General features: G+C 36.8%; 1 protein-coding gene and 1 pseudogene across 1 annotated transcript in view; both read right to left on the bottom strand.

The window, feature by feature from the left end:
- The window catches only part of SENP7 (SUMO specific peptidase 7), a 168385-nt gene that overhangs the window by 63100 nt on the left and 91668 nt on the right, over positions 1 to 13617 (bottom strand). Inside the window, exons 10-11 of the mRNA XM_054700652.1 lie at positions 9252 to 9409; positions 5191 to 5337 (exon numbers count right to left, since the gene is read on the bottom strand). Of these exons, the coding sequence (XP_054556627.1) occupies positions 5191 to 5337; positions 9252 to 9409 (305 nt within the window). The remainder of the gene's footprint in view (positions 1 to 5190; positions 5338 to 9251; positions 9410 to 13617) is intronic.
- Positions 6451 to 7690, bottom strand: LOC119257047 (ATP synthase subunit d, mitochondrial-like; annotated as a pseudogene).

Below are 13617 nucleotides of genomic sequence, written 5' to 3'. Positions count from 1 at the left end.
TTAATGCCAAGAGTTCACTTCCATTTATCCTTTCATTAAATTTAACCAATACATTTGTGAAACTTATAACCAATTTGTGAGTACAAAGCAAAATGGAAAATGATCTTGGTACATGTATACCTTAATTAACTACCAACAGAGTTCCGTAAGTGGCAAAAACAATGTTCAATGAAACTACAGGTTTACTGTAAAATGTAAACATTATTTCATATTGTAATTTCATAAATATAAAACTCATATGCCACAGTATAAATTAGTCACTAAAGCAAAATGTGAGCAAAAGGATATGTATGTTAAAAGTTGAACTTAAGGTTGAAATCCTACATCTATTATTTTTGCCACTGTACAGGTAACTACAGTACCTCTCTAAATTAGATAAGACCTTTACAGGGAGCTATAAAATCATTAGATATTAGCATCTAACTAAGATTACCTAGTTTAATTTAGTCAAATACACTTTATTATTCCATCACTTTCAAATAACTGCTATATATATTTTGTGTATATTTTCCCTTGTCAAATCTTTTGACATGTTTTAGTGGGTCTTTAATCTCAAAAAAATAAATCTTAGCAAATATAATTTGTTCTAGAAAATGGATATAAAAAGTGTTTGCTGGCCCTCCCCTGGTGGCGCAGGCGGTTGAGCGCCGCACTGTGAAGCTGTCTGCAGCCTCTGCAGTGCTAGTTTGATCCCGGCCAGCTGGTGAGGGTCCCACATGGAGTGGCAGACCTCTCCTGTCTCGCCCGCTGGTCCCCTCAGCAGTGTATTTCATCAGTCTGCCTGTTCTATTTCCCACTCTGTCTCTGGTAAATCCTCTCACCCTCCAGCGCATCTGGCCTGTACCCCGGTTCTTGTATAAATAAATAAATAAATCTTTAAAAAAATAGTGTTTGCTTTTGAGATTTTATAGTCATTAAAACAAAAGTATGAAACAAAAATAGTGCAACTATATGTCCTTTGCCTCTTTTTTACATTATTCTCTGGTTCAACTACCATTAGTTCTTTTCCTATCAAATCTTTCTGTTTGGGCAAGGATCTAGTACTCATTTACATCTTTTGTGGTAACTAAGCCAACATACTACCTCTCCTTGGGCAAAACTCTGCTCCACCAAAAATGTAATGCTCAGTTAAGTAAATGAGAAAATGTTTTTGTAATAAGATAAACCCAGTTCTCTGAAATCATACCACATCTATTTAAAGTTGAAAATAAAGCTGAGGGCCTCCCTGATGGCCTAGGGTTTAAGTCTCAGCTCTACTCACCACTACAGCCTCAGTTATATTCCATGCCAGGGAGCTGGCATAGCAGTCCTCTCCTGTCTCACCCACTGTAACCCTCAGCAGTGTACTTCAGTAGATCTGCCTTTTCTGCTCCCCCTTCTTTCTGTGCTGAATCCTCTCACTCCCTGTACTTCTGGCCTACAACCCAGTTCTTGCATGAATAAATAATAAAAATAAATCTTTTTTTTTTAAAGGAAGCTGAATGTAACAGTTATTTTATAACTTATTAAAATAATCAGTACAGTTCTTGAAACATAATATGTTCTGAATAAATATTTTTCAACTATCAACAGAATTGAGATCTAAAAAATGAAATGGAGAGTGACTGGAACATGTGTACATATAGAAAACCAAAAATACAACCCAAAATTAAAAATTAAAAATTAAAATGTCCACATATTGCAGCATTCTTAACACTAAAATAACCTAAATGTTCAACTATAAGAAAGGAGCTATAATTTATGTGACAGTTTTCTACTATGGGATTTTTTCCATTTCAGCTAAATTATAATTAAGATGAAAATGAGAACAATAGCTCCACTGTCCTCAATACAGAGTAGAAAATAATGAAACATTTTGGAGAATGAATGAATTTTAATTCTCTCATATAGTTATGGACTTCCCCCAAAAAAAGTTCTTTAATTTCAAATGTTACAGACCATCATAGAATATATCTGAAAAAAAGGTTACATATAATAATTCTTTTGAAAAACTTTTTGAAAATTTTAAGAAGTTTAATCCTTTTCCCCTTGTTATTCATTATATTTCTTAATTTTTTTAATTATGTAGGTTATCTCTATCACAACTTTTTCAGAATTACTCAGCCTTTATTCAAATAGAAATATTTTATCTATATATATATTAATTTGATTTATTAAACCATGTTCCTATAATGAAACATTTTTATGTTAATTATAAGAAATGTTCCAACAAATATGAGACAAAATTTAAAGACCTATTTTATGACATTTATTGATATATGCAGTCCCTTACTATCTGTAATACCAAAATGCTGGCACAACCAAATTGTCCAATAGTAAGGTACTATAAAAGGCAATCCAAATATTCCAAAATAGGTACATAAATTAAATTACCATGTTGTAATTATGGTAAGTTACAAAGTCTTATGTATGATGTCATATTCTCTTGTTTTTAAACATGTATATGCAGCTAATATGAAGAATATGGAATGATATACACTATAGAGTTCATGGCAGTTACCTCTGTATAAGCAAAATTATACTTGCTCTTTAAATTGTTCCTTTAGAACTCTAATACACTATTGGTGGGAATGTAGACTGGTCCAATACCCATGTAAAACAGTACGGAGATTTCTCAAAATAGATCTACCATGAGATTCAGCAATTCCACTCCTAGATATCTACTAAAAGAATGAAAAATACCAATATGAAGGGATATATGCATTTCTATGTTCACTGAAGCACTATTTACAATAGCCAAGCTATGGCACCTAAGTGCCTAAAGACAGATGAGTAGATTAGGAAGATGTGGTGTATATAAACAATGGAACTCAACTATTAAAAAAAAGATAACTTCAACTTTTGTGATGAAAAAAGATTGAACTGGTGGAGGTTATGTTAAGAAAATTAGTTAGGAGAAAGATAAATACTGGATATTGTCATATATGTATGGAATATAGAAAAACAAAACAAAGGGTCAAAAAAAAAAACAAAAACAAACCCTAGAAATCTGACTATAGAAATGAGGATATCAAGAGGGAGAAAGGGGTGGGCAGAACAAAGTGAGGAGGGGGCACAAATCAACTATGATAGGTGTGGTATGGGTGATATCACAGATTTCTAAGCCACATACAATGTTTTTAGCCAATGTACCTCAAAAATAAAGTTAATATATTAATGAAAACCCTGATGTGAATAATTGTCAGATGTTCTGCACCTTTTTAATTCAATCATTATATAAGTTATTAAGTTCTTATCATTAAGTTCTCAAAAAAAATAATGAGTTAAACCCTGAATTTAAAATAACAAAGCAGGGCCTCCCTGGTGGCACAGGGGTTAAATTCTCAGCACTATCAAGCTACCACCAGCCACTGCAGCAGGAGTCCGATTGTAGCCAGGGAGCTAAGTCACATATGGCGCAGCAGACTTTGCCTGTCTTGCCTGCTGCTCCCCTCAGCAGTGTATTTCAGTAGATCCACCTGTTCTGCTCCCCACTTTGTCTCTGGTGAATCCTCTCCGCCCCCCCACACATCTGGCCTACACCCCAGTTCTTGTATGAATAAATAAGTAAAAATAAATCTTAAAAAAACAAAGCAAAATAAGGTGGAAATTATGAAAAATGAACACAATTCCTTAAAGAAAAAGAAATATAAAATCACCCACTCATGTCAAAACCATTATTATCTGAAAACTAGTGGCCAGGGACTATTAATTTTAAACTAAATTGTTCTTATGCTTTCAAAGCAATTTTAACTGTATCATAAGCTACCATTATTTGTAGTTCCCAATTTGCTGGGTTTATGTATGATATTTATTACCCCATTGGGATTAAGTGTTCCCCTTGTGTTGTCAATAAGTTAGGTCCACATTTAGTCTTAAATGGTGTTAGATCTCAATTTCTCCAGAGAGTTATAGATTCTCATTCCCATGTGCACCCTTCTTGTACATATTTCCATTGTACATTTTACCATAATGAAAAGTGTCTATTTATGTATTTGTCTCTTCCATTAGACTAAAAGCAGATCCAATGTCTTACCATTTTTATATTCCCTACTCTCTCCCTGACATAGAGAAATATTAATGAAACTTACATGAAAATACTGAGTTATAATTAAATATAGTTACCTCAATTCAACTAAAGTCCGTAAGTGCCTACTTAGACTTGAGCCATTTATGGAAGGTATTAAAAGGGAATTAAAGCAAGACACTTCTTCATTATATGCTTAAAGGAAGTTTAGGCAACAATGGGGAAGTTTAGGCAAGAATATAAATAATTATAAAATATATAGAATAACTCTTACAACCAACTTACAAATAAAGTGCTATAGGTATACAGTAAAGAAAGGATATAATTATGGTTAAAAAGGAGAAATCAAGAAAGGTTTCCTGGAATAGGCAATATTTCAGACAACTTTAAAAGACTAAGATTTTTAACAAGCAGAAATATTATGAAAAATACAGAGAACTGGGCCTCCCTGGTGGCGCAGGCGGTTGAGCGCCGCGCTATGAAGCTGTCCGCAGCCTCTGCAGTGCCGGTTCGATCCCAGCTGGCTGGCGAGGGTCCCACATGGCGCAGCGGACCTCTCCTGCCTCACCCGCTGCTCCCCTCAGCAGTGTATTTCGTCAGTCTGCCTGTTCTGTTCCCCACTCTGTCTCTGGTGAATCCTCTCACCCTCCCGCACGTCTAGCCTGTACTCTGATTCTTGTGTAAAATAAATAAATCTTTAAAAAAAAAAAATACAAAGAACTGAGCAAAATCCAGTCTGGCTTTACATGAGGATGACTATTGAAAAAAAAAGAAAAGCAGAATAGGAACTGTTCCTGGAGATCCATAAATGACAAAGTTGAAGAATTTGGAGAAGTCAACTTAAAACAATTCAAGCCAATTTAAAATGAAATTTCTTCTCACTTTAAATTAAAAACTAACTTACTACCAAATAACTTTTAGAACCCAAAATTCAATACCACATACAATTTTCTTTTCATCTATTATCTTCAATATCTAATTAGATCAGAGATATGATTTCAGGATAGTCGCCTGTGATTTGGGGACTTTCTCTCTAGTTAAGGACACTTCAAAGTAGGTATGATGACATTTACAAAATATCCCATCTGAAGTTAATTTCAATTCTGTTTTCTATTAATAGAGAATATTCTGTAATTCCTTGTCTAAGACCCAAAACTTTTTTAAAACAAAGAAAATATACTTACTGTAACACAACCTTTAGAAGCTCCTTTTATTTTACCAATATAAACAGAAGTAAATATAAAATCCAGCTGTCGATCTACCTCATTTGTGTCTGTAATACAGGAAATGTTTTCCATGACGGGATTATATGGACATAATTCAGATGAATCCTAACAAAGAACAAATCATAAAACACATTTAAGTTTAAGCAGTATATAAAAGCTGACGTGACTTTCAAAATTAGATTCTTCAAAAAGGGGAGAAAGCACAATGGACAACGGTGGTAGACTATGGGTGATTTGGTGATGGGTGCGCTATGGTAGCAATAGCTAACGGGAGAATCCATTACCTCAATTTAAAAAAATAATTTAATATTAAAAAGTTACTATTAATGTATTTGTGAAGGGTTATACTGTTCTTATGATGAAAAAATAGATACCGAGATTTTTCCCTTAAACAGTATGTGCTTTTTTTTTTTAAAGATTTATTTGTTTTTTTATTTATTTATTTATACAAGCATTTGGTACAGTCAGAAGCGCGGGAGGGTGAGAGAATTCACCAGAGCCAGAGCGGGGAGCAGAGCAGGCAGAAGGACCGAAGCACACTGCTGAGAGGAGCAGCAGGCGGCAGGAGATCGAACTGGCACCGCAGAGGCCGCGGGCAGCTTCGCAACCCAGCGCTCAACCGCTGGGCCACCCAGGGAGGCCCAACAGTATGTGCTTTAGGGCCTTCCTGGTGACACAAGGGGTTAAGTCTCAGCACTATGAAGCTATCAGCAGCTACTGCAGCATGAGTTTGATCCCAAAGCAGGGAGCTTATCCACAGGGAGCAGCAGACCTCTCCTATCTTACCCACTGCTCCTCTAGCAGTATATTTCAGTACATCTGCCTGTTCTGTTCCCCACTCTGTCTCTGGTGAATCCTCTCACTACCTCACTCCCCACACCTCTAGCCTACACCCCAGCTCTTGTATGCATAAATACATAAAATAAATCTTTACAAAAAAAATTGTGCTTTACCTTGAGAAAATTAATTTTAATAGCTGAATCCAAAATTAATTCCATAGTCTAAGACCCAGAAAATTATCTTCTTCCTCTATATCAAAGCCATGATTTCAAATTCAAAATTCTCTAATAGATTTTATTCATTTTTTAAATTCATTTTTAAATTAAGAATAAATTAAGATGTATATAGTATATTAGGTTTAAAATTACTTTTTTCCACTATATAATTATTTTTAATATTCAGAATTAGGAGAACCGGAGCTTTCTTCTGGACTCAAGTTTAAAAATTCTCAAAGTGCTTGTGTGGCCAGTAGGGATACTTCTTCTGATCTAATTTGGTTTCTACGAAGACTTCGTTTAAGTCCTCAATGGTCATCTGATCAAATGCAATTGTGTCTTTAATCTTCTCCAACTTTCTGGTACTCCCAAATCCTGACCTTTGAGAGGTTCAAAAACTTGCACATTTTCTCGTATCTTCTTTATCTTCAGCGTCTACTTGGGCAGTATATTTATCCTCTTGCACAGGAACCTTTAGGACATTAAACTTTTTCTCAAACTCATCTACTAAGTCAACCTTCACTACATTGGCTTGTAGGAAGTCCAGCTGATAGCAAGTAGATTTTCAGGGAGAGTAGCCAACCCAGAGATGAGGGTCTCATTCTAAGATTTCAGGGAGTCGGAAATGGCTTTCAGTTTCAGGGGATGATATCCCCAAAAGCTACCCAGTCAATGGCTTTTAGAGCAAGTTTTCTCATAGCTATCTTGAGATACTTCACTAACTACAGCAGCTCAGAGTCCACAGCAGAAAGTAACAAAAGTGGGGGTATAATTACTTTTAAATAACTCTCTTTTAATTTCCACAACTGCCTCACAAGGGTGGTGTTTTACTTTTTTCCTTTTTCAAAGAGTTAACAGACATTTGGATTAGTTACATGATTTACCCAAGGTCATACAGTTAGTAAAAAGCAAAACTAAGACAAATTCAATTTTCTGTCTCCAGATCAAGTGTTATCTCAACTACATAAAATTGCTTCCAAAACCAAGGTAATGCTGAAACTACTGTACTTTTAGTGACCAACAAAAGGTACATGAATGTCTAAGAACTGTTACATCAAATCTATACACTTTGCTCTACACTCAGTATGTATATGCTCTATCTTGACTAGTCAAAAAGTTGTCTACAACCTCAAAAGTTATACCACTTCTACTCAAACAATTGTACAACCTGGCTTTTAATTTATATTAAATACCTCCGCAGTATCAGCAGCAGCTGTTTTCCACAATATCCTTGAATTTCATATTGCTTTCAGATGACTTTTACAGCTCCACATTTCTGAGCCTTCGCAGAATATTCCTCTTAACACTAACATCACAAATGACCACTCATACAATTATGTATGTGTACTCATTCTCTTCCTACCTCCAGAAAATGTGATTAATCTTCATCTCAGACATATATGGTATTCATTATTTTCAACCCAGCTCAAAATATCATTTACCTGCTTAACAGAATTTGTCATGTTCACCTTTTATTGCCTACTATACTATACTACTATACTATTGCCTACTATACTATTCTTCTTATTCTCTACGTAAAATTGGGGAGTCAAATCAACTAAAGGAGGCTCTAATCTAATTAGCCAAATAACTGTTTTGTTAAGTGATAAAATGAAAAAATGGGATCAAAAGAATTTCTCATTGGGTCTCACATTTTGTAAAGGCTAACTGCCTCCTAAAAATCAACAATTCATGTTTCTCATAAGTTTACTTTAAACTGGAAACAAGGGAGAATATGAAGATGTTATGCTATTTTTGCCTTATAGATCACAGTAGATCTCCATAGTATTTGTGCTTCATTGTGATCATAAACTATTAGTTCTACAACAGATACTATTTTCTTCTCTTTAAAAATCTTTACTTTCACAATTGCTATTTTCTTGTACTATAATCATTTCATACTGTACGGCATTGTCATCTTATATGGAAACTACACTCATTTAGAAATTTAAACAGACACTGTTTTAACTACAAATACACTAATTCATCAAGTAGGCTACTGGTACAATCTGGAAAGAATGGTTATATTTTAACAAAATTTTAGAACACAATTGCTGAGTAGGTTTTTGTATGGAGTTCCAAATGCAATAGAAATACCTATGAGGCAATAATTAGACCATCAAACTGTTCTCATAGAACTGACTAAATTCTTCACTATACTACACTATAGAACAACAGTCTCTCACATTATTCAAAACAAGCTGAACTCTAACTATAACTCTGACCTGGTGATCACTAATAATCATTTCTTAAAAATAGGATAATCAAAGGCTGATAATATGAATGAATACTGGCCATAAATGAGTTGGACTTGACTTTAGAGCTACACTCTTCAGAGTACTATGTCAAAAAGCATGACTGGCTGACATTAAACTGATAGAAACTTCCCTTTATTTTCTGTAAGAAAAAGAGATTAAGATATATTTGTGACACTATTATAAATATTTTCAATTATTTAATTATTATTCAAAATAACCTTGTGAGGTAGGAGTTATTATTTTTAACATATGAGAAAACTCAGGCTTAAAAATGTTAAGTGACTTGCCCAAATGGCCAAAGTAGGATTGGAGTTAAGTCTGTATACCTCCAAAACCCATGTTCTTTCCTCCATATCATGCTGCATTAAAAGCATGTGAAAAAAAGAAACAATTTCAAGTAGCCATAGTACTACAAGACCTGACAGACAAACTTTGGAAACTGTTCAGTTCTAAAAATGTCTTGATAAAATAGTAATATATCCAGTTAGGACAATAAGAAAAAATATTCAAGTCATAGAATGTCTAGACTGAAAAAAATATAAATATAAATGACTGGGAGAAAAAAAAGATAGAATCCTTTCACTTCACAATAAAGACAATTAGCATTTCTCTCAAACTAATATGAAAGTTGTCTCAAAATTCAAACTAAGAAAATTACAAAAAGTATCATTTTATTACCATATTCAGCTTGAGGAAATAAGAAATAAGTCACTAGCTAACAGTGCATATTTCATGGCTAGTCTGTGAGAAAGCAGAAATAAATTACCTGTATAGATTCACATGTAATCAAAGGTAGTCCTGACAACGTTGATTCAAGGGAATTTTTATCTTCATTAATGATGGCATGGTCTTGCTCAGGTTGTAATTTAAGAATTTCTGAACGTTTTTGTTCTACTGGTCCTTCTTCATCACTGGAAACAACAACTAAAAGTAAAACATTTATTTTAAATGTCACAATATTCTCATACCCAAAAGAGAACTTCCTAATTCACGTAACAGATCTTCAAAATGCCATTAAATTAAATTATCTGAATTATTTGATTTAGAATCTGGTCTATCATTCATAATCTATTTATAGTAGTTATACACAATGTTTCCATATCAGCACTACTGTATAGTAGTTACCTACAACTTAACATCTTGGAGGATGAAGATTTTTAAAAATGACTAAAGCCATTAAAAAACTTGGGAACAGGTTCTAGTTCTAATAATGTAATGTGCCATTGCTTTAAATTTACAACTAAATCCTATTAGTTGTTTCAATTAATGGTAAATGGCTGGCTAGAGGAAGATGTGAGAGATTACTCACTGTATACCTTTTAGAAGCTTTTTTTTTTTTTCACATGTGACCACAGCAAATACTCAAAATAGTTACATCAAAATTGATGATAGTAATTACCGGTACTTAAAGTCTCTGTAATTCAGATTCATCACCCCAAAGGACAATAATAACAGTCCTTACAAAGTCTTTTTAAAAACTACTGAGATGACACCACTCTCATCAATGGACAGATCAATGAGACAAAAAATGAACAAGGACACTAGAGCTCTAAATAAGGACCTAGATCTTATTAGCTTAACAGACATCTATAGGACACTGCACCCAAAAAAATCTGAGTACAGATCAATATGGTGGTGGGGGGCATCCCCTGGTGGCGCAGCAGTTGAGCGCTGGGCTGTGAAGCTGCCCGCAGCCTCTGCAGCGCAGGTTCAATCCCTGGCTGCCAGCGAGGGTCCCACATGGCACACAGACCCCTTCTGCCATGCCCGCTGCTCCCCTCAGCAGTGTACGTCATCAGTCTGCCTGTTCTGCTCCCCGCTCTGGCTCTGGTGAATTCTCTCACCACCACCCCACACTTCTGACTGTACCCAGTGCTTGTATAAATAAATTAATCTTTAAAAAAAAAAAAAAAAGAATAAGTCAACAACAATAAAAAAAAAAATGGCATGGTCTCACTCATAGCAGGAATTTAGAAAGCCTAAATAAGAGACCAGGAAAAAGACTAATCAATACAAAGCAAAAATCAAAATCAACAAGCAACTATAAACCAGAGACACATTGGGGGGGTAGGGAGGGACAGGGAAAGGAAGAACTAGAGTCAAAATAATGGGGTGGTGCAATTGTATGGGGAATATAACCAAAATGAAAATGCATACACTGTGCAAAGATGAAAAAAGATGTTAAGAATTATATAAAATAAAATATTTAAATAAATAAAATAATAATAAGCTGAACTTACCAACTAAAAAATATATAAATGAACAATGATGTAAAAAACATGTAAATAAAATATTTTTGAAAGTTAAAAAAAAAAATATGGCGGTGGGGAAATGGTGCGAGCAAGTACTCCCATTAAAAAAAAAAGGTATAGGAAGGAAAAGGGGCAGGTCCCTGCGAGCCTAGAACCGGGACATGGAAGATAAACAGGAGACTCTGTCAAACTGCCCGAAGAGGAAAGTCACCATAAAAGAGGACCGAAAGGGAGGAAAGCTCAGAACCCTGCTATCCTCCCCCACCCACAAAGCCAGCACACTCTGACCAACAGAAAGGAGGGAAAAAAGAAAAACAAGAACAAGAACAAGAACAAACTACAGATCAAGCTGGAGGGTGAGTGGAAAGGAACTACTGCAGGCACTGCACCCCGCAAACAGGAACTGTGGAGAGCAGTGCGGGATTCATCACAGAGGTGAGAGACAAGCTCTGGGTGCCATTAGAGGAAGATAAGGACTCCTTGGAGAGACCTGCAAATAGCCCAAGGCCAGCCGGTAAGCTTGCGCGGAAAAGCCGGCACCCACGAAAGCATATGCGGATCGTGATGCCTCCGTGCCCGCGCTTGTGACCTAGGTTCATGGGGAGAGGCACAGGAACCCTCACTGAGGTGAATGACCCTCACTAGCTAATCAAAAACCAGGTGCCTGGGCATGGGAGCTGGGTGCAAAAGGCGCCATTTCTGTGGACACTGACTGTGCTACTAACCATGTCCTGGATCTGAGGGCTTCAGACTGAGAAGGGGGCCTTGAAATTAGGAGCCTGGGATCCCTATGATGGCGGCGCACAGGGCAAACACAGCTCCCCCACACTGCTGAGGTGCTCTATGCCACCCCCACTCTATTCCCCAGAGACCCACAGGGAAAAACGCAGTTCTGGAAGGATACTAGGAAGGATCTCTGGTACCACCTAGTGACAAGAACAAAATCACCAACATCCTGACAGTTGTAAGCCAGGGATCCCAAAACCACCTTCAGGCTCCTAGAGAGGGTGGGCAACGCAAACGGGGGTAAGAAGGGAAACAAGGCGTGGAGCAAGACCCCATTCTGGAACTGAGAGCCAGGCGCAAGATTCAGGGCGTGGGACACGCCATAACGACACAGGGTGACAGCCAGCATTTTGGATCTGATAGCCCTCAAACTGAGACATTGAGTGCAGAATTCAGGGTGTGGGATCCATACAGCACCGGGTGAACACGGGCAGAGACAGCACCCAGCTTGAACAAGAGTCCCTGTGTTGAGGTGCTCCTCTCCCTCCCTCAGTTTCTCAGAGAACCACTGGGAAAAAGTGCAGGTCAGCAAGTACTGGTCTCTGGTGCCACTTAGTGACCAGAACAAAATCAACAACTAGCTGACTCCCTGCTGGAACTGAGTAAATAGAGGGAGGGAACTGTAGGAACATTGCCTAGCAATACAGCATCAACACCCTGGTGGGGATTTGGCAAACAGTGCAGGACTCAGTCTGGTAAAAAGTTTCTGACACCACTGAAGGAGCACCGCAAAGAGATGGCCACCAACACCAGTGGCACAATGTCCCAACACATAGAACTAATTAGAAAGCAAACAGCAGGGAGAAGGAAAAATACAAATAACCAAGCAAGCCCACAAGAGAAGGACACACCACAAAAAGAAAAACAGTCACCAGAGCTCAACAATGACATGGAAAAACATCTCTGCCTGTCAACTAGAGAATTAATGATAATCATAATAAAAAAGCAGAAAGAAAACGAAAAGGAAAAAAAATGATTTGAGACAAATAATCACTGAACTGAAGGACGAAATTGAGACCTCAAGAAAGGAAAGAAAATAAATGCAGGAGATTAAAAGATTACTAGAGGAGATAAAAACTCCAGGAAAAGCAATAAAAACAGAATCAATGAAATTGAAGAACGGATCAGTACTCTTGAAGATACAGAAATAAAAAGAGCCAAAAGAGAAAAGGAAAGAGAAGTGCAAAGGATGAAGTTTGGAGACATTCCTAGACAATTATCAGACTCCATGAAGAGAGGAAATGTAAGAGTGATAGGCATTCCAGAAGGTGAGGAGAGAGACACAGGAACTGAGAAACTATTCAAGGAGATAATTGAAGAAAACTTTCCAAGCATGAAAAAGGAGACTAATACAGACATATAAGAAGTGAGAACACCCAAAAACCACAAAGAAAAGAAAACTACAGCAAGACACATAATAGAAAGCTTGCAAGAGTCCAAGACAAGAAAAAAATTAACTGGCAAGGGGGAGGAAACAGATAACTTATACAGGAAAACCAATCAGGCTAACTTCAGACTTCTCCAAAGAAACACTACAGGCAAGAAGAGACTAGAGTAACATATCCAACAAACTTCAAGATAGCAAATGCCAACCAAGAATACTTTACCCTGCAAAGCTCTGCTTCCTCTGAAGAAAAAATATGGACCTTCTCAGACAAACAGAAACTCCAGAAATTCATTACAACTAAACCCCCATCCAAAAACTTCTATAAGAAATCCTAAAGCCAAAACCAACAGAGGAATGATCAAGAAGAACAGAATAAAGCGAGGAATAAAATCACAAAAAGACAAACAAATGGCAAATACAGATGCCAACATATCAATATTAACTCTAAATGTAAATGGATTACATTCATCAATAAAAAGACACAGAGTAGCACGCTGGATTAAAAAACAAAATCCAGGGCCTCCCTGGTGGTGCAGGCGGTTGAACGCAGCGCTGTGATGCTGTGCACAGCCTCTGCAGTGCAGATTCAATCCCAGCCAGATGGGGTGATACCCACGTGGCGCAGCAGACCTCTCCTGTCTCACCCATTGCTCCCCTCAGCAGTGTATTGCGGTCAATCTGGCTGTTCTGTTCCCCATTCTGTCTCT

This window comes from Talpa occidentalis, unplaced genomic scaffold (genome assembly GCF_014898055.3).
Source record: "Talpa occidentalis isolate TD23 unplaced genomic scaffold, MPIMG_talOcc4v2.1 talOcc4.4, whole genome shotgun sequence".
NCBI lineage: Eukaryota > Metazoa > Chordata > Mammalia > Eulipotyphla > Talpidae > Talpa > Talpa occidentalis.
The sequence above is the reverse complement of the archived record's forward strand: the minus strand, read 5'-3'. Positions and strand labels throughout refer to the sequence as shown.